This window comes from Sabethes cyaneus, chromosome 3, assembly GCF_943734655.1.
Source record: "Sabethes cyaneus chromosome 3, idSabCyanKW18_F2, whole genome shotgun sequence".
Lineage (NCBI taxonomy): Eukaryota > Metazoa > Arthropoda > Insecta > Diptera > Culicidae > Sabethes > Sabethes cyaneus.
Window position 1 is genome coordinate 134,997,109 of NC_071355.1, and position 20,539 is coordinate 135,017,647.

General features: G+C 39.1%; 1 protein-coding gene across 3 annotated transcripts in view; it reads right to left on the reverse strand.

Annotated features, from left to right (window-relative positions):
* LOC128741563 (FAD synthase-like) overlaps window positions 1-15,006 on the reverse strand; it is a 53,972-nt gene extending 38,966 nt beyond the window's left edge. For all 3 annotated transcript variants that reach the window (XM_053837478.1, XM_053837479.1, XM_053837480.1), the window contains exon 1: window positions 14,861-15,006. In XM_053837478.1, the coding sequence (XP_053693453.1) occupies window positions 14,861-14,908 (48 nt within the window). In that variant the 5' untranslated portion in view covers window positions 14,909-15,006. The remainder of the gene's footprint in view (window positions 1-14,860) is intronic.
* Between the last annotated feature and the right edge of the window lie 5,533 nt (window positions 15,007-20,539).

Sequence of the window (20,539 nt, forward strand, 5' to 3'; positions counted from 1 at the left end):
TTGGTCGTTTGAGTTGCTGGATTGCCTTTAGTTTTTCTGGATCCGCCTGTAGACCGTCTTGCGTTACTATGTGTCCCAAAAATTTAACTGACTTTTGCGTGAAAATACATTTTTCCTTATTCAATTTTAGACCAGCGGCTTCAATTTTTCTCAAAACAGTGCTTGTCAACTTCCTTAATTTTTCCTCAGTTTCAGCATGAATGAGTATGTCATCCATAGAACTTTCAACACCCTCTAGGCCTGCTAATAATGTGTTCATTATCTTTTGGAAGACTTCCGGAGCTGATGCTAATCCAAAGGGAAGCCTTTTACAAGTATAACGACCCCACGGTGTGGAAAACGCTAGATATTGCATTGTTCTTTCTGATACCGGTATTTGCCAGAAGTCTTTCTTCATATCTAGTATTGTGAAAATGTTTGAATTGCAGATACGCGCGGATATTTCTTCAATTGTCGATAGGGGATGCATGCGACGGAGGAGGTTTCGGTTAGAAATACTCAGAGGTGAGAGATACGCGGAAGCAGCCATCTTGGGAGCCAATCGAGCAGCGAGAGTTGTCAAAAGGGAGCCAATCGAACACGCATACTGTTTGCTTAAATGTTTGATTAACAAGTATTGAAATCTACTTAAGCTATTGTCACGCACCTTGAATATTATACTTGAACACAGTGTGTATAACGCTTTGCAATGCATTTTACACTGATTAAGTTGAAAGATATATCGCTCTATTGTGTAAAATTGATGTAAACCAAACAGAAGCGGATCATGTTGAAAACAATCAAGTCTCACTCCTACAGCATTTTGCTCCGCAGCAAGTGCTGGCAGTTTTTGTACACTGATGCCAAATCGTTGGCTTTAGTTTCTTCGTATCTTTTACTGTGAGTATTTCTAGTTTCGGTTCACTTGAGACGGGTCGATACATATGCGCAACTTACCTTTTTGTCTGACAATGACAAGTGCATTTGTTACCGGTGTTGGATCGCTAATAGGCTTTATTACTCCCATTTCTTCCATCGAATCCAGCTCGTTCTTAACGGCTTGTCGTAATGAGAGAGGAATTCTTCGTGCGGGAACTGTGACAAAAATCGGGGTTTCTACTAAATCGATATCATACACGAATCCCTTAACACGGCCAAGACCCTGAAACAATGACTGTTCCATACTCAATTGATCCACCCTTGCGATCAGATTAAGGCGAACACTTGTTTTTCTTCCGATAATTGGAGCAACATCCCCTTCCACTACTTTGAAAACCGCTTTTTCCGCCTTTCCTTTTACTACCATAGGTAGGGTAACCAACGTATTTTGGACCCCCTCAGCAGCTGTACATAATTTGGACACTTACAGCAAAATCAAATGCAAGTGTCCAAATTATGTACAGCTGCTGATGGGGTCCAAAATAGGTTGGTTACCCTAATTGTACGTCGCCGACCACGTTTACTCTATGGCTGCTATATGAAACCAACCGTTGTCTTGGACGGATACAATTCTACCCCCAATTTACTGATCACGTTAAACGGTATCACATTACAAGCTGCACCACTGTCAAGCTTGAACAATACTTTTTTTTTTGATCTGCACTTCCTCGTAGCATGCTTCTTCAGCCCTATCATCATCGTCCAAAACACTTCTAATAAACAGCTCTTCTACGGAAAGTTCTTCTTCTTCACAGATCACTGATTTTACAGCGGTTGCGAGCAACCAGAACAGAGCTGCGCGCAACTGTTAGGCGCACAACTAAACCACAGAGAACAGACATCTAAGTGAAAGGTCCCCACTTGGATAAAACTTATGTCAAATTAGTTTGGAACCTATAGCGATGATGTCGCTGAACACACTTAATTTTTTTCGCCGAAATCGGCAAAAAAAATGCCGAGAATTCAACAGCTGAGCTCTCGGTAACCTTCTCGGCAAAAGTTACGTTTACTGATCACTCGGTAAACGCAAATGATATCGAATTGTCAAAATATACTGAGAACTTCGGCAAAATATGCTGACTCATTCGGTAGTTTTTCAACGAGATCTGGCAAACTTTACCTACGCGTTCGGTAGTTTTTTGACGAGATCTGGTAAAACATGCCGACACACTCGGTAGCTTTTTACCGAGATCCGTTGTATTTTTAAATTGAGTTTGCCGATTTTGTCAGTTAATTTTGCTGAATGATCAGTATTATTTACTGCCGATATTCGGAAAAAACTAAAACCACTTTTTTGAAAATAGCAAAAAACCTCAACGCATGTAATAATAACGGAATAAATATTATCGCTTAGCCGCTAACCTCGAACGATGCGACCGATGTCTTCGACGCCAGCTCCGGATCGGTGTCCTCTCGCTTCATTCGATTCATTTGCGAGTGCAGCTCGGCCTGCCGCATGGCATCCGTTTCCGACAGCATGTCGAACCCTTTCAACCGGACCGGCTTGAAAACGAACTTTTTCGCCCAAATATCCGAGATGGTACGAAGCAGGGTATCGAAACAGCGCGGCATTATGCCGCGGTACTGAATAACCCCGGTCATGGTATACGTTTTCCCATTGCCTGTTACTCCATAGGTGAAGACTTCATACGGATCAGCGCTTCAATCAACGGTTGAGCCACCGTCGAGTACAGTTCGTGCTGCGTTGCGCCCGATTCGAATGCGTGCCGGAACAGGCACATATTAGGGTGGGGTGAAATCTTATAGTTGATCACAATTTCGGGCGGTGTTAAGACAACCATATTGTGAGCGGCCTCCCGCAGACAGGAAAGATCAGATTCGCACGGTAATGGAAATAGATCAGATTCACACGGTGCTGGTTTTCAAATATTCTGAAAAAAGTCTATTACAATAAGTACAAAAAAATTAATATACTTCCAAATTTCTTACGCACCTTCACACGACGAAAACGAAATCGCTAGCGAAATGCCAAACAAAAATATTGAAATGCGCTGGCTGACGAAGTGACGAACGAAAAAAGTATAAGGGTCCATGCCTAGTGGCACGGGCGCAGGCTTGAAGTAGGACTACGAATGTAGCGCAATTCGTCTCCCAATGCTAAAGCCGGTGATTTTTGTATGAATTTCATATATAGATGCTCAAGTTGCGCATTAAAGAATTGTGTTCTTACATGTGAGAAATTCATAATTTCAACTCTTCAGCTAATTTATATGGCGGACCTGAAAAGGTCCGTTCATTAATCTCTAATTCTCAAATTTCTGACTCGTAGTGTCCATTGTCAACTTTCGTCCTTCAGATGGGCTTAGTGATGTCCGTTAATCGTTCGATTAATTCAACTAATCCACAAGGAATATTCGAATAATTTTTAATCGAATAATGCCAGCACGAGTAGTTGAATTAATCAAATAGTTCAATCAGTACGTATAATCCCCGAATAATGCTCGGTAATCGTTCATAATCGTTCGATTAATCGAATTATGCAAAGAAATATGCGAATATTTCTAATCGAAGACCACTAGACCTTTCCAGTTATGTGTGTATTGGTGCTTGAAAATGAGGCAAACAACAACAGTAAACAAAAGAGATGCATTCCTTTGTCACCAAGGTACAGAATGAGTTTCGTCTTCCGCTGGCTTAAATACCAGCAAATTTTCAAAATATGTGCTTGAATTTGGAACAGGATGAAAAATTTGACCGAAATATGTGCTCTGCAGTGTGGCAAACGGAGAAACACAACTAGTAATCGCTATTTTTCGGTTTGTTCCTCCAGCATCAGCTGTTCCCCAAAATGAGGTAAACATCATGTATATACACGCGTATTTCGTGTTCGCTAGTGTGGGTGCTTGAGCTGTCAGAAAGCTCTCTAGCACGAATAGTTGAATTAATCGATTAGTGCAGACAAGGCTCACCGATTAATCGGTAATCGAATAATTGAAAATTTCGGACATCACTATTCCCACCAATTTAAACCCTTTGCTTCCGCGACCAAACTTTGGGTTTTCTAGCATATTTAATGTTCTATTATAGCAGCTTATTGTCAATTGCAAGTAAAATTGTACCATCCAAAGTGCGATATCGCTCATAAAGTGCTATTTTGCATTAAATCGTTTCGATCTTCGGCGCACTTTTTCGTTATCTTCCAAGCAATAAGTGCGCCGAAGAGACCGAAACGATTTAAGCTAAAATAGTACATTTATGAGCGATTGCGCACTTATTGATTGGACAATTTTCCTTGCAATTGACAATAATCGATCGATGTTTCGAATCCAACACGGTCGGCGTAATTTCCACTCCACACCAAACAATAATCGGCTGCTGCCGAGTTTTACCACCTTTGCCGCGTCCGGATCCGGACAGGGAGATAAAGTCGTAACTCTCATTATTATTTGTAACCCAAACAACGCGAAAATGATGCCGTTCACAAAATCAATTCAACTGCTTCATATACTTATCCAGTAGTTCTTAAAAGAACTGATTGTTTTCTACCAGCTGTTAATAATACAAATCGAAGAAATTTACTGCTTGGCAGCAGCTTTTTTCGGACCGCATTCTCCGTTAAAACTTCTTTTGGCTTTGGAGTTTTCGAAGCCTTTGCTATGGTCTTTATTGACTTAGTAATCTTGCTTCTCGCTAGCAAGTTTGGTAGGCGAACGAACCGGAAGCGCCAGTTCTTTGTTTGGACCAGCTTTCTCTTGTTGAAAACTAACTTCAAAGCCTTTTTCACGAATGTGTCCAACTTTGAAACGTCACAATTGTAGCTGGCGGCGATTCTAGACCGCTTGCAACGAAGATCCGCGTCTCGCTTAGTGAATTTGGATGTCTTCGTTGCCTTATTCCGGGGAAGTAGCAACAGCTGAAGCTCAACGATTTTCGAGCGGATTCTATAGAGCGTAAATTAAATACAGTCAAACTTTGATTCAAAGGGAATTTAATCCACAGCTCTTCTCCTATATATTTCTGTCATCCGTGTTAGGGAAGCATTGGCATGGGAAGGCAAAAATAAGATTAAAGCAACGTCATGAGTTAGAAGACCGCATGGTGAGTCACCACATATTTATCGTTTTATAGATCAAATCAGAAGAAATTCTTCATGATTTAAAGAATCAGCGACATTTGGAAATTTAAGTAAAGAAATTTAGTATGCAGAAAATTTTCATCTCTTCATAAACAAATTCGTTCGTCCTAAAAAGGACGAAAATCCGGCCAGCAGAATGGCTTGAATGTTTGAAACAACACCTCCCAGGGCAATGGTGACAATGGTTACCGGACAGAGCATTTTCCATTGATTCAAGCTCTTCCGCTCCCGCAACCAAATATTCTAATATAGCTGATAATAGATCGATGCTCCAGTACCAACACGTTCAGCGCACTCTACACCAAACAATGATCCGCTACTGCTGCTGCCGCTGCGCTGCGTTTTACCAGTTTGCCGAGTCCAGTGAGGGAAATCGCAACTCTCTGCTGTCTGTTCTGCTTGTGCACCATACCAATGCCAATGCAAAAATGATGCCGTTCGCCGACTTACTTCTGATTATATACCAGAGCAAATGGCAGCAAGTTGTAACAAAGGCGGATCAACGTAGGGCAGAGAATCATAGACACGAAAGAAAGGCGGTACAACGAAACCGTACTCCGTACATTGTTTGAACACAGGGATGGCACGGCAACGAGCATGGCAGACGTGCACTCACAGTTGTGTTTGTCTTAATACAGTTTAAACATGTAATTTCTGACGGGCTCATACTTCGAACGCTCATACTAAACTGCTAACATCACTTTAAAATGTGAGAAAAATCAATTTAACTGCTTCGTATACTTTTTATTCAGTAGTTCTTAAAAGAACTGATTGTTTTCTACCAGATATTAGTAATGCAAATCAAGGAAATTTACATCTAGGCAACAGTTTTTTTCGGGCACCTTCTCCGCTGAAACGACTTCCTTTGACTGGGGCTTTTGGTGCCTTTGCTACGGTTTTCATTGGCTTAGTAGATTTTTGTTCGGGGGCACCCGCATATTTACTCCAGTAGTACAGCTTTAATCGGAGCCGCCTTTGCAGCAGTTAGCAAAGATATTGTTTTCGTCCGTTTTATCAACTTTGAACAAATCGGAAGCGCCTGTTCTTTTTGTTTGGACCAGCTTTTCGACAGCTAATTTCAAAACCTTTTTCACGAATGTGTCCAACCTTGTAACGTCACAATTGTGGCTAGCGACGATTTACTTCTAACGGCTTGCAGCGAGGATCCATTGATTTTACTGGGTATTGATAGCAGCAAAAACCATATCGTTCGCTGGCGGGCGAGTCGGTGGCTTCTTCGGATTGTTGGCGTCTTGCTTGGTGAATTTGAATGTCTTCGATGCCTTATTCCGAGCAAGCAACACTCACTGAAGCTCAACAATTTTCGAGCGGATTCTATAGAGCGTAAATTAAACACAATCAAAGGTCAGCTTAACCCATAGCTCATCTCGTATATATTTCTGTCATCTGTGCTAGGGAAGCATTGGCGTGGGAAGGCAAAAACATGAAATTAATAAAATAATGAATATAGTCTAATATTTTCTCAATTATTAAACGTCTGTTTGGGAAACATGGAATCTATTGTATTGTTATGGATTTTTTGAAAAATTTCCAATCGATTGATACCAATATCTCTAGAATCTGTTGACGGATGACTGAGTTATAGGCGTGCAAACCATAACCACTTTTCGTTACATGTTCCCTTTTAGTTTTTCTAAACTGCCCATAAATGGAAGACAGTCACATATGCAAAAACGTGCAACTACGAAAAACGCTGTTGAAGCCACGACAATTTTTCTTTAATATTGAATCGATTTTGGAAACAAATCGTCCAAATCGTCATAAAATCACTTGAATGTACATAACAGAATACTTTTACAAGCAATTGGTTCACAAGTGACCTAAAATTTGTTCCAAAATTTAGAAAAACTGCCGAAGTTACTGATATGCGTTTATTTGTGCTTGAATAAGCAAGAATAAACGCATAACAGTCACAGGTCACAGCCACAGCATGCCTTGATCCTTGCGTTGTCGGTGGCTCGGCAGTACTTTCAAGACCACGTGTTGTTTTGATAATTCACGTGCTCGTTCAATTCAATTGTTCAAAATGTCCTTTTAGACTCAAATCTCTTCCTAGCATTTTCTCCTTTTTATTGTAATTTGTTATCTTGAGTTTACAGTGAGGTCCCATAACGTGTCCGAGTATGACCAATGTGATCCTGGACACTATATAGTTAAATAGTTAAATTCAGAAACTGATCCCCGTAGAGGTATCTGGAACATTCACGGACATGTTTAGATGTGGCCAATGTCGTCTTGAACACTTTATACGACTATCAATAGTCTAGATTTGCCGTGTATTTATAGATGTCACATGATGGGTTTGTTGTAATTCAAGGTGCTTCTATGTTCAAGTCCCATATATTCCGTAACTTGTTCCCACTGTAACTTCGGAATCGTACATCCGATCCAAATTCTCCTCAATAGTGTTCTTCTAGGCCATAAAATCTTCCGTTTAGTAGTTGCTGCAGTCGAATCGGTCCAGGCATTTCCAAAAAACAGATACTTATTGATATATTTTCACTACTGTGACTGTTATGCGTTTATTTGTAATATGGGACTGACAAAGTTTGATATTTTTTTCAACATGTTGGGAACAAACATAACTTTTTTGTTTGAAATATTGAAAGAACAGTTAATTTAAAGATGATTTCCAGGTTTATCTCAAAAGTGGTGAAAAGTCAGATGGGACTGTTATGCATTTATGGGCAGTAAAGTGCACCCCAATATAGAAATCAAAGAAGTGGTCCTACTTCAAAAACGTTTGACATCGCTGTCATGTTGCCGCCAAAAAATTGGTGGAACAAAAAAATATCCCATGCATTTGCCGCTTTATGGCAAAGCAAGATGCTGTTTTACCGAAAAATGGTATTTGATATTGCTGATTCCGGTAAAATAAAGTAAACCGCAATATTCGCCACATTTTATTAACGATTATCGGCATTTTGAAAATAATTACTGAAGTACGTGAAACCAAATTGCCGAGATGATGTAAAATGTTATTTTTTAACAAGATATCGTTAAAAATAATTTTTACCGTTGAATTCGGCCTGAAATTTTACCAAGAGGAAAAATCAAAATTAAGTGTGAAGGCGCATAAAATTCTACACTAAACTCACAACAGCTAGCTTCTGGCGCTAGCATAACGCTTTTAGTCCATATATACTACTGTGTTACCTGACTCACTGCGCATAGCGTTGTATTCGCGGTATCGTGTTGGTTCGAAAGGTTTCGAAAAATATCGCCCTTGTATCGAAAATATCGTTGATTTTGATCACTAAAAATAACGTACTTAAACGTTATATTGCAAGTGCTAGTAGTACGCAATAATTGTATTGTGAAACTGAATTGTTATTTATGCAACTTTTTGCAAGTTAAATGCAATAACAAAAGCACAACTTATAAAAAATCGGTTGTTATCGATATTAGCTGCATATGCGTTATAAACGAATAAAACACATGATGACGTTTTATTTCAATAACACGCATATTCGCAGTGAGTCAGGTAAAACAGTAGCGCCAGAGGAGCCAAAGGTTGTCAGTGTGCAAATCAAAAGAATCATTTAGTTGGGAAACTATAGTGGTGGTGACGCTAGCATATTAGGTGATTTTAATTTGAAATTTTATCCAAGAATTCCCGAAAAATTTGTTCCTGAATGGATGTCTGTTCTCTGTGACTAAACCGACGAAAAAACAGTTTTATATAATAATCGCAATATATTACAAAACAAAACAGCAACATTGCAGTCGTTAGTCTTTCTCTTTCTTACTCACAGCATTCGCATTGCCGCACTTTTTGTGCCAGTCGCACTCTGTCTCCGTGACTGCGGTGTCCAGTAAGGTGCAAAATGCAGTATTGGCCTTGCCAGCGTTGCTGATATTGTTCAGGGTTTTGCGTGAGAAAAAAAGAAAGGGAAGTATTTTTGCTTTTGTCAACACTCACGCGTTGACAGTTCGGCACGAGATTTCCTGTAAGTGCGAGCAGCCTACGAAATCTTTTTCAACGCTGGCAAGGCCAATACAAGAACCGAAACCAATGCATTGGAACACCGAAAAAACTATACACGTGCATTCAATGTGCAGATTAACAGATATTCTCCTGGTGCTAATCCAAGCGCTAATCACTACAGTTTCATAGGAATAACACATGAATCATATTCAATGGTAAAGCCATGGGTATACCAGAGACAGACGTACAATTGTACCAGCGCTGTACCTGTCACCGTCAGGGATACCAGACTTGCAGATTTGTGTGCAAATTCCAGATTTTTGGAACGGTCTTGCAGATCATTATAAATTTTCAGTTTTTCTGACTTTTATTGTTTTGGTGCAGATTTTTGTTCGAAACTCTTTAAACTTTCACAGACTTCCTAAAAAAGTGTGCAGATTTTCGCAGATTATTTTTAAACCAGAAAATTCGAGTAGCCGAAAAACTGCTCGATTTGTTTGGTTTTCGAGCAGTTGCAGACATTTTTTTTAGAAAATATGGCATCTCTGGTCACCGTGTACCCGGGACATAGAGATGCCATATTTTCTAAAAAAAATGTCTGGAACTGCTCGAAAACCGAAAAAATCGAGCAGTTTTCCGGCTACTCGAATTTTCTGGTTTGAAAATAATCTGCGAAAATCTGCACACTTTTTTAGGAAATCTGTGAAAGTTTAAAGAGCTTCGAACAAAAATCTGCACCAAAACAATAAAAACTGTAACTATCTGTGAATTTATAACGATCTGCAAGACCGATCCAAAAATCTGGAATTTGCAGACAAATCTGCAAGTCTGGTATCCCTGCGTGGACCCCCGTTCGTTTGAACGATTACTCATGGAAACTAACGGGGTTAATTTTTAATTTGAACAACTGGTAACCCTAAATATGCAGAAACTTGTGTGAACTGGTCGCCCCACTCTTTGTTATTGTTTTGGTGGTTTGATTTGTTTGCAGTTGCTACTGTTTTACCTGACTCACTGCGAATATGTGTGTTATTGAAATAAAACGTCACCATGCGTTTTATTCGTTTATAACGCATATGCAGCTAATATCGATAACAACCGATTTTTTATAAGTTGTGCTTTTGTTATTGCATTTAACTTGCAAAAAGTTGCATAAATAACAATTCAGTTTCACAATACAATTATTGCGTACTACTAGCACTTGCAATATAACGTTTAACCGTTATGTGTTCGACAGGGTACCCGGGTACCTTTTCAGCTTTCAAAGTACGAAATTCTAAAGTTTTCTTTGATCAAGGATACTGAAACTCTGTGACATCTAAGAACTAGTTGAATTGCTACTTTTCATAAAATAAGTTTTCATGTAGCACTTAAGGGGGTGGAATGGGGGGGCTTCGAATTTTTTTACCCCTTAAGTGCTCGACAAGGGTACCCGGGTACCCACAAATTGAAACGCTTGTAACTTTGGCAAGTTTTGACCGATTCGGACACTTTTACCACCAAAAGATTCAGGAACTTATCCACTTCCAGTGTGGTTATAACAGAGCCGGAAGTGGTTCATCTGGTTCCCGGAAATCCGGCAGTCCGAGGATGTGTTCCGGAATTAAAGCACTTTTTATATTTTTGAATGTAATTATAGTAATATGGGTGTCCAAAGTTCTTCCAATTACTCCGACAGGTCATTCTTCATTGTTTTAAGACAATACAATGATATATCCTCGGAATGGCCATTCTGCGACAAGTTCCCGTGGGACCTCCTGTGGCCATAAAACTGTTTGGTTTGCAACACTGGCAATATGGGTGTCTAAATTCATGAAATTACTCCAGAAGGTCAGTTTTCATTATTTTGATTCTATCTGATGATTTTGCCACGGCACGGCCATTCCGGAACATATTCCCGTGGGGCTTCACAGTTGTCCAAAACCAAAAATATGTGCGCATTAGAGTTTTGAGTGGGAAAACTTGATTTTAGCTTTATGGAACCTTTGGGAGAGTTTCTTGAAATTAAAAGTTCTATCGTATGGTGAAATTCAAATTTTGAATAATCCCCCTAAAAGTGAAAAAAAATATTTATTTTTCTGCAGCTTCAATATAACACATTGATGAGTTCTGCAAAGTTTTGGAGCATATTATTACAAGAAATTTTGCTGAAGACCGTAACCTTCTATCTCTTCAGCGAAGATAGAAAAGTCCTATTTCTTATATGTGAATCTTCAAAATCAGTTTTTCTATTTTAGCTCTTTTTGTAGTTGTTGTATGATTTTTTCATGTTCTATAAAGTTGTACAAATAGTAAAAATAAACAACTATTCCGAATGTAGTATACCTCTATCTTTGCTTATTTAGGAGCTGTAAAACTTTTGTTATAATAAATACCCTAAATCTGACCCTGAATTACTCAACTATGCACAAACAGATACAAATTACATTACATGAATCTGAAACTAAATAAAAAACTACAAAAAGTCAGGAAGTTTCATTTGTATTCGTCTGCGCATAGTCGCGTAATTGGGGATCAAAATTAGGGTATTTATTATAACAAAAGTTTTACAGCTCCTAAATAAGCAAAGATAGAGGTATACTACATTCGGCAAAGTTGTTTATTTTTACTATTTATAGTACGTACAACTTTATAGAACGTGAAAAAATCATACAACAACTACAAAAAGAGCTAAAATAGAAAAACTGATTTTGAAGATTCACATATAAGAAATAGGACTTTTCTATCTTCGCTGAAGAGATAGAAGGTTACGGTCTTCAGCAAAATTTCTTGTAATAATATGCTCTAAAACTTTGCAGAACTCATCAATGTGTTATATTGAAGCTGCAGAAAAATAAATATTTTATTTCACTTTTAGGGGGATTATTCAAAATTTGAATTTCACCATACGATAGAACTTTTAATTTCAAGAAACTCTCCCAAAGATTCCATAAACCTAAAATCAAGTTTTCCCACTCAAAACTCTAATGCGCACATATTTTTGGTTTTGGACAACTGTGAAGCCCCACGGGAATATGTTCCGGAATGGCCGTGCCGTGGCAAAATCATCAGATAGAATCAAAATAATCAAAAATGACCTTCTGGAGTAATTTCATGAATTTAGACACCCATATTGCCAGTGTTGCAAACCAAACAGTTTTATGGCCACAGGAGGTCCCACGGGAACTTGTCACAGAATGGCCATTCCAAGGATATATCATTGTATTGTCTTAAAACAATGAAGAATGACCTTTCGGAGTAATTGGAAGAACTTTGGACACCCATATTACTATAATTACATCCAATAATATAAAAAGTGCTTTAATTCCGGAACACATCCTTGGACTGCCGGATTTCCGGGAACCAGATGAGCCACTTCCGGCTCTGTTATAACCACACTGGAAGTGGATAAGTTTCTGAATCTTTTGGTGGTAAAAGTGTCCGAATCGGTCAAAAATTGCCAAAGTTACAAGCGTTTCAATTTGTGGGTACCCGGGTACCCTTGTCGAGCACTTAAAGGTGTTTTTTTTGTCGAACACATAACGGTTAAGTACGTTATTTTTAGTGATCAAAATCAACGATATATTCGATACAAGGGCGATATTTTTCGAAACCTTTCGAACCAACACGATACCGCGAATACAACGCTATGCGCAGTGAGTCAGGTAACACAGTAGCAGCGAATTTTCATTCTGCGATCGGATTTCTTTCATAATAGTTGGGAAAACGGAATGTGAAACAAATTACACACGCAAGGTAAGTACAAACAAATCGTGTTTATGTGCATTGTTTGCGTAAGTAAATGATGTAATGTTGAGAATGACATTTGAACCATTTTTAATTTGCACGTCGCGCAAAGCAGCGGGGTTTAAATTAAAAAGTTTTCAGATTAAAAACAGTCAAACGAACGGGGGTCCACGGTACGATAGAATCACAGAGAACAGACATCCAAGCGAAAGGTCCCTACTTGGAAATTTTTTTTTGTCAAATTAGTTGAGAAACTATAGTGATGATGTCGCTGAAGGCGCATAAAATTCTACACTAAACTCACAACAGCTAGCTTCTGGCGCAAGCATAACGCTTATTGTCCATATATACTAGCGCCAGAGGAGCCAAAGGTTGTCAGTGTGCAAATCAAAAGAATCATTTAGTTGGAAAACTGTAGTGGTGGTGACGCTAGCATATTAGGTGATTTTAATTTGAAATTTTATCAAAGAATTCCCAAAAAGTTTGTTCCTGAATGGATGTCTGTTCTCTGTGATAGAATCACGCAAGCAAAGTGGTACAACGGTGCTTTCTGTACCTACCTCTTTCACCGTTGTACGAAGCTACAGATGCTCGATTTTTAATGCGCGCAGCGCCAATGACTGGTAGTTGTGATAACAAAAACTAAGTAGAATTTTAAATTAATCATTATTTTGCAAGATTTTGGCGAAGATTTAACGCTAAACCACAGAGAACTGATATCCAAGCGAAAGGTTCCCACTTGGATAAAACTTATGTCAAATTAGTTGGGAAACTATAGTGATGATGTCGCTGAAGGCGCATAAAACTCTACACCAAACTCACAACAGCTAGCTTCTGGCGCTATCATAACGCTTTTAGCCCATATATACTAGCGCCAGAGGAGCCAAAGGTTGTCAGTGTGCAAATTAAAAGAATCATTTAGTTGAGAAACTATAGTCACAGACAAACAGACATAACACTCGTTTTCCATTCATCGTGCCGATTAAACCGTCATTTCAAAATTGGGCTTAGTTGGGAATGTCTCCGTTTTGGTCAAAGTGGCGTTTTTTGACAAAAGAAGGGGAATTCCCCATAAAAAATACTTGCTACTTCGAGGGATACCCACAGAGAACAGACATCCATTCAGGAACAAATTTTTCGGGAATTCTTGGAAAAATTTCAAATTAAAATCACCTAATATGCTAGCGACACCATCACTATAGTTTCCCAACTAAATGATTCTTTTGATTTGCACACTGACAACCTTTGGCTCCTCTGGCGCCAGTATATATGGACTGTAAGCGTTATACTAGCGCCAGAAGCTAGCTGTTGTGAGTTTAGTGTAGAATTTTATGCGCCTATAGCGACATCATCACTATTGTTTCCCAACTAATTTGACATAAGTTTTATCCAAGTGGGGACCTTTCGCTTGGATGTCTGTTCTCTGTGGGATACCCATATTACTATTTGATATTTGGGAATGTCGATCATAGATGGTGCTAGTTTTCAGGCTAAATGTGAGGTATGATAATTTTTGTCGATTTTTCTTCCAAGAGTTATGTCTGTTTGTCTGTGCTATAGTGGTGGTGTCGCTAGCATATTGATTTTAATTTGAAATTTTATCCAAGAATTCCCGAAAAATTTGTTCCTGAATGGATGTCTGTTCTGTGGTGTAAGCGTCTCGAAAATGCTAACAAATAAAATTCGATTTTTCTGACTTTCCAGAGTAGGGTCCCCCTTAAATTGAAGGGAAACGCTTTTGATACCCGAATGCTTGACATATGAAACAAGATTATCAATATTTGCACATTGAAATTGTAAGATCTTTTGGTAACGTCGTGTCTATTTTTATCGGTGTATATTGCAATGTATATACGTTACAGAGACTGTAGATTACACAGTTGTCGCCTCTCGGCACTCAACATCCGCTTAGTTTTGAAGCATAACGTAAAGTTACCTTTGTTTATGATGGTATTCCCTGCTGTTTTGATTCAAAATTTTGCGGTTTGTGAGTGCCTTGTCGTCTCTGATAATCTATGGTCTCTGTGATGTATACGTAGTTTGACAGGCCACACCATTCCTCTGGTATTCGTATCGTATGCATCGCATGCGACTATGCGCATCTTGAATTTTATTTGGATAGACAACCGACTCATTATTTAAAACCATCACTTGAATCATTTATATCTCACCTGGATTGTTTGTTTCAATTTATCACTATAATTTGGTTCAGCGTTCATATTATAAGTAAAGATTTAAAACGGCTGTGGTTAATAAGGTAAAAACTCAACTTTAAAAATTGTAAGTTTTAATCGAACAATCTGTCACTTTTCGCTTATTCGCGTTGACGGTGTTGCTGACATTGTTCAGGTGTTGTGTGAGAAAACAAGAGAGGGTAGTATTTTTGCTTTTGTCATCAGTCATCACCCACACGTTGACAGTTCGGCACGAGGTTTCCCGTAAGTGCGAGCAGCCTACGAAATCTCTTTTACTACCGTTCGTTACCGTCCGTTACCGAACGTACGCTACTGCTAGAGTGACTATATACAGAGTGGCGACATGTCATCTTAAAAGTATGCAGTGCTTTAGCAAAGCTTCTTTTCTTTCTCTTTCCTGCATACGCGTTGGATTGGTCGTCTGCTCGATTCGCGTTGACGGCATTAAACGATCTCTTGCACACTTATAGAAATGCCCGTATGTAAGTGTGGGTGAAAATCTGCCAAAATGTTTCGATCTCTTGCGCTCTTTAAGAAATTCTTATTCCACTTCACCCCTAGAGTGACTATATACACCACTCTGTATATAGTCACTCTATTCACCCCTACAGTAAACTTTTGGAGGTGGCAGCAGCTTACGTTCGTCAACGCGAATGGAATGACACTGGCAGATAATTGAAGATAGAATTAACAAAAGGGCGAATGTCGCAAGCGTAAACAAACCGAGTGAGGGTTGATATTGCTATTCGCTATGTAAGCACAAATCGATCTCTTGTACTCTCATGGAACTGTCATATGGAAAGTTTGTGAAGATTTGGTGCAAAGTTTTGTCTATCTTTTTCACACTAACAAACCTGTGCACAGACTTCACAAATAGAACAAACTTGGGAAGGTGGCAGCACCGTTTCGCGCACATAGCGAATGCTGGTCCAGCAAAAAATAACTCTCACTCGTTTTGTTTACATTTGCGACATTCGCCCTTTTGTTAATTCTATCTAGAATTATCATCTCAATTTTGACATTGTCGCCACTCTATCCAGCTTTTTACGCGCTATAATGATGGCCGCTATAAATTGTGTTCGTAATATGCGAACAGCTGGATATCCAGCTTTTTACGCGCTATCCAGCTTTTTACGCGCTATAATGGCGGACGCTATAAATTGCGTTCGTAATATGCGAACAATCTTTTTGACAACTCTGCATACATCAAATCTAGAGTGACTATATACAGAGTGGCGACAATGTCAAAATTGGAATGATAATTATCTGTCAGTGTCATTCCAATCGAGCAGACAACCTATCCAACGCGTATGCAGGAAAGAGAAAGAAAACCCTAGGATAAACCGCATTGCATACATTTGGGATGACTTGGCGCCACTCTGTATATAGTCACTCTAATCAAATCTGGCACTCTTCTCTTGCAACACTACCATGCTCTTTCTTTCGTTTACGCCAAAGAGGGAAAGCAAAAATGTGCGAAATGTAAACAAAACTATTGCTCTCCTTCTTTTGCGTAAACGAAAGAAAGAGTAATAACACTGCCGTACAGGAGAAGAGTGCCCAGTTTTGATGGATGCAGAGTTGTCAAAAAGATTGTTCGCATATTACGAACACAATTTATAGCGTCCGCCATTATAGCGCGTAAAAAGCTGGATAATGGCGGACGCTATAAATTGTTTTCGTAATATTCACCCCATCGACATCTCTATATCGAACTGCAGTAAACAAGGGACTGGCAACCCTATCCCTACCCAATGTGTTTGACAGTAGCCAACATCTACTGCCGGCGTCGGTATTATTTGCAAAAATCTGGCTAAGATTTGAAAATACTACCCATCTGCCAGCATACCAGCTTTGCAGAGTGAAGCGAACAGAACGTATAGCGGTGTCATGCTGTTTCATTTACGCAAATGGTTAGATGTTGACTGCAAAAACATGGCTGCCTGGCAGACCTGTGGCAGTAAACGTCAGCGACAGCATGTCCTGGGCTCAAAATTTGACAGCGGGCCCAAATCAGACTGCTGGCAGTTGAGTGAAATGCAGTGCTGACATGCTATCTCATTTTCGCACACACGAGATGTTGGCAGCGAAAACATGGTTGCCTGCCAATGGGGTGGTAATATTCGAACAATCTTTTTGACAACTCTGCATCCATCAAAACTGGGCACTCTTCTCATGTACGGCAGTGTTGCTCTTTCTTTCGTTTACGCAAAAGAAGGAAAGCAATAGTTTTGTTTACATTTCGCACATTTTTGCTCTCCTTCTTTGGCGTAAACGAAAGAAAGAGCACGGTAGTGTTGCAAGAGAAAAGTGCCAGATTTGATGTATGGCAGAGTTGTCAAAAAGATTGTTCGCATATTACGAACACAATTTATAGCGGCCATCATTATAGCGCGTAAAAAGCTGGATACATTGTGCTTCCCGAGAAAATATTTCGTTTTTCAGCTTCATATAGTTGTGCGCAAAGGTAAATCGTGTATTATTGACAGTGTAAGCATGTGTAAATTTTCTATGTTTATGCTCTTATTCTTTGCTTAGATAACATTTGTTTTGTTCTATTACGTACAGACTTACAAACAACACAGTTACAATGTCTTACGTTAAGGTGAAATTAGTCGTTATTGATTTTGTGAATTTCAAAAGCAGTTTTTTTTTGTTTCAAATAAAAATTTTGTTCATGAAAATGTATTCGCTGTGTTCAGATTGGCAAGAAGAATGCAGTGAATACATTTTTATAAAGAGAACCCCTGTTTTGGCCCCAAAAACTGCTACCGAAATCTGGCTTTCTGACGAAAAGTTAATGGCTGCTAATTTCCCGTTAACCGAAAATGATAAAATTTAAATGCTGATTGCGTTTGTAAAAAATTTGTCCATGTTTGAACCAACCCATCGGCAGGCAACCATGTTTTCGCTGCCAACATCTCGTGTGTACGAAAATGAGATAGCATGTCAGCACTGCATTTCACGCAACTGCCAGCAGTATGATTTAGGCCCGCTGTCAAATTTTGAACCCAGGACATGCTGTCGCTGACGTTCACTGCAGTTCGTTATTGAGCTTGCTGACGTTTATCGTACGCACACATCGACGCGCGGTTTGTTGTTGCTGTTGTTAGATTTTACATTGATTTTGCACGTTTGTTTTTGTTTTCCCCCAGTTATACACCGGTAAAAAACATACGTTTGAGTGAAAAACGATAAGTTTTTGCAGCCTTTTGCACTGGGCTTAGCAAGCTCTATAGAGATGTCGATGGGGTGGTTTGAACGGACAAACACGAAGCAAGATACCCTAGCATCAAAAACATTCCATCAAGAAGACTGCCCAGATAACACAAAATCGTAATAGAAAGTTCATAATAAATCGTTTTCATGTCAATTTCACATTGGAATTGTATAATAATTAGAGTATGTCAAATCGAAGTGAACAACAAGTTGTTTTGCAGTCGTGCGTGCCTTCATATACAATTCATGACTGTGAATAGGCAGGATAGACAGTTGCAATATTTGATTATATCTTAATCATATATTCAGGAGTATTTAGTTGCGTGTTATAAAAACTACGCAAAAAAGAATTACAAGTAATTGTCAAAGCTTTCGCACGTATATCGCCTCCACTTTGGTACATATATGTTCTTATATGGCGTGAAATATAACTTTTTCGTTCAGATATGATTTCGTATATCTCAGTTGCAATCGAGATATACCCAGGTAACCAATAAGCATTAAAATAAGCAGTAAATCAGTCGTTTATTAGCATCCCTGGCGTTTTATACTGCAGGTTGTTGTTTATCAGCTTTTTGACTGCATAACTGTTGCAAATTGGCATCCAAAATTCTATTTAAATTCTTCTTGTTGGTAACTAGCTGCAAATAAGCATTGTCAGCACTATAAGAGGGCTAGCAGTAAAGTAGCCGCATATTTTGCCAAAATAGCATTTAAGTAGCATTTAAGGCAACTTAAATGCTTATTGGCTTGCTTTTAAATTGCATTGGAAATGCTTATTGGTTACCTGGGTACAAACCAAATGGTTTACTGGGTGGCATCTCTTCGTCGCGCCCATGCAAATGACGAGCAACAGAAGGAACAGCGCACCCCGCCCGACAAAAGTTGAAACTGTGTGTACATGTATTGGTGGGAAAATATGTATGCGAGCATGGCAATGCATTGCATACGTGTTTGTGTACATCCATATTCTAATATACACACACTAGTATGTGAAAGTTCAACTTTAACTCGGCAGATAGCATTGCTGTTACTGTCGCTCGACTTTTAGCAGAGTTGCCAGTTTTCTTGATGGGATGTTTTTGCTAGCATTCAGCTGATGAGCGAGAGAGAAATATTGTTGCTTTTCTCATCACTCTTGTGTTGACAGTTTCTTACGAGGTTTAGTGTGAGTGTAAAAGAGATACTTTGACTGCGAGCAACCAGAACAGAGCTGCGCGCAACTGTTAGGCGCACAACTTAACCTACACCGAAAAAACTATACACGTGCGATCAATGTGCAGATCATATAGATATTCTCCTGGTGCTAATCACTACAGTTCCATAGGAAAGGAATGAACACATGAATCATATTCAATTGCAAAACCATGGGTAAAACACTTTGAGATGATCTGATATTCACATCAACTCATCGTGAAAGCCACGTGAATTTCAAATAGAATGACTTTTCATAAGAGTTACCCTTCGATTAAACGTGTAAAACCAGTGAAATATTTATAAAAACTCACACCTTAATTTCATGTGGATTGCAACAGGATATGATCTAATGGTAAAACACGTGAATTTGCGGTGCTAAAGCAGTGACTACCATATTGATTGAAAGTTTGTTGGAAAAGCATGGTTGTTTAACGTATTTTCCATATGCAATATTTCATTTTACGTTAAATTGAAGGGAAACACTTTTGATACCCGAATCTAGACCCGAATGATTGACCTTTGAAACAAGATTATCAATATTTGCACGTTGAAATTCATGTGTAAGATCTTTTGGTAACGCCGTGTCTGTTTTTATCAGTGTACGAAAGAAAAATTTTAGATATTATCAATTTCCCACCCTTTCCAACGCGATGAATTATAACCGTCGCGGGCGAAACCGTCGCCAGAATCAACGCGGGGGCAAATATCGTTTATTTTGTCTAGTAAATCAATAGCTTACGTGCTAGACAAGCATAATATATACTTATAACTTACATACAGCCAAGCAAATTCTCTCTGCGGCGATTTCAAGCTATCAAAAAAGTGAGCAGCGCGTTTTGTTACCAAAGAAACGGACAATATTGCGCTCTTCGCACTCAATTCGACTGCACAGTTATTCGCGTTGACGGCATTAAACGATCTCTTGCACACTCATAGAAATGCCCGTATGTACGTGTGAGTGAAAATCTGCCAAAATGTTTCGATCTCTTGCGCTCTTTAAGGAATCCCTATTCCGCTTCACCCCTACAGTAAACTTTTGGAGGTGGCAGCAGCTTACGTTCGTCAACGCGAATTGTGTTAGTGCGACAAACACTGTACTGTACATCTCATGTGTTCGTTAAAAACCTAAACGTTTATTTGAACATTGCATTAGTATTGGTAATATATGTCAAATAACGGAGCTTGCAAACATAAACAGCTGATCCGCAGCCAACCGCACTGACTACAAACATTCCGAAA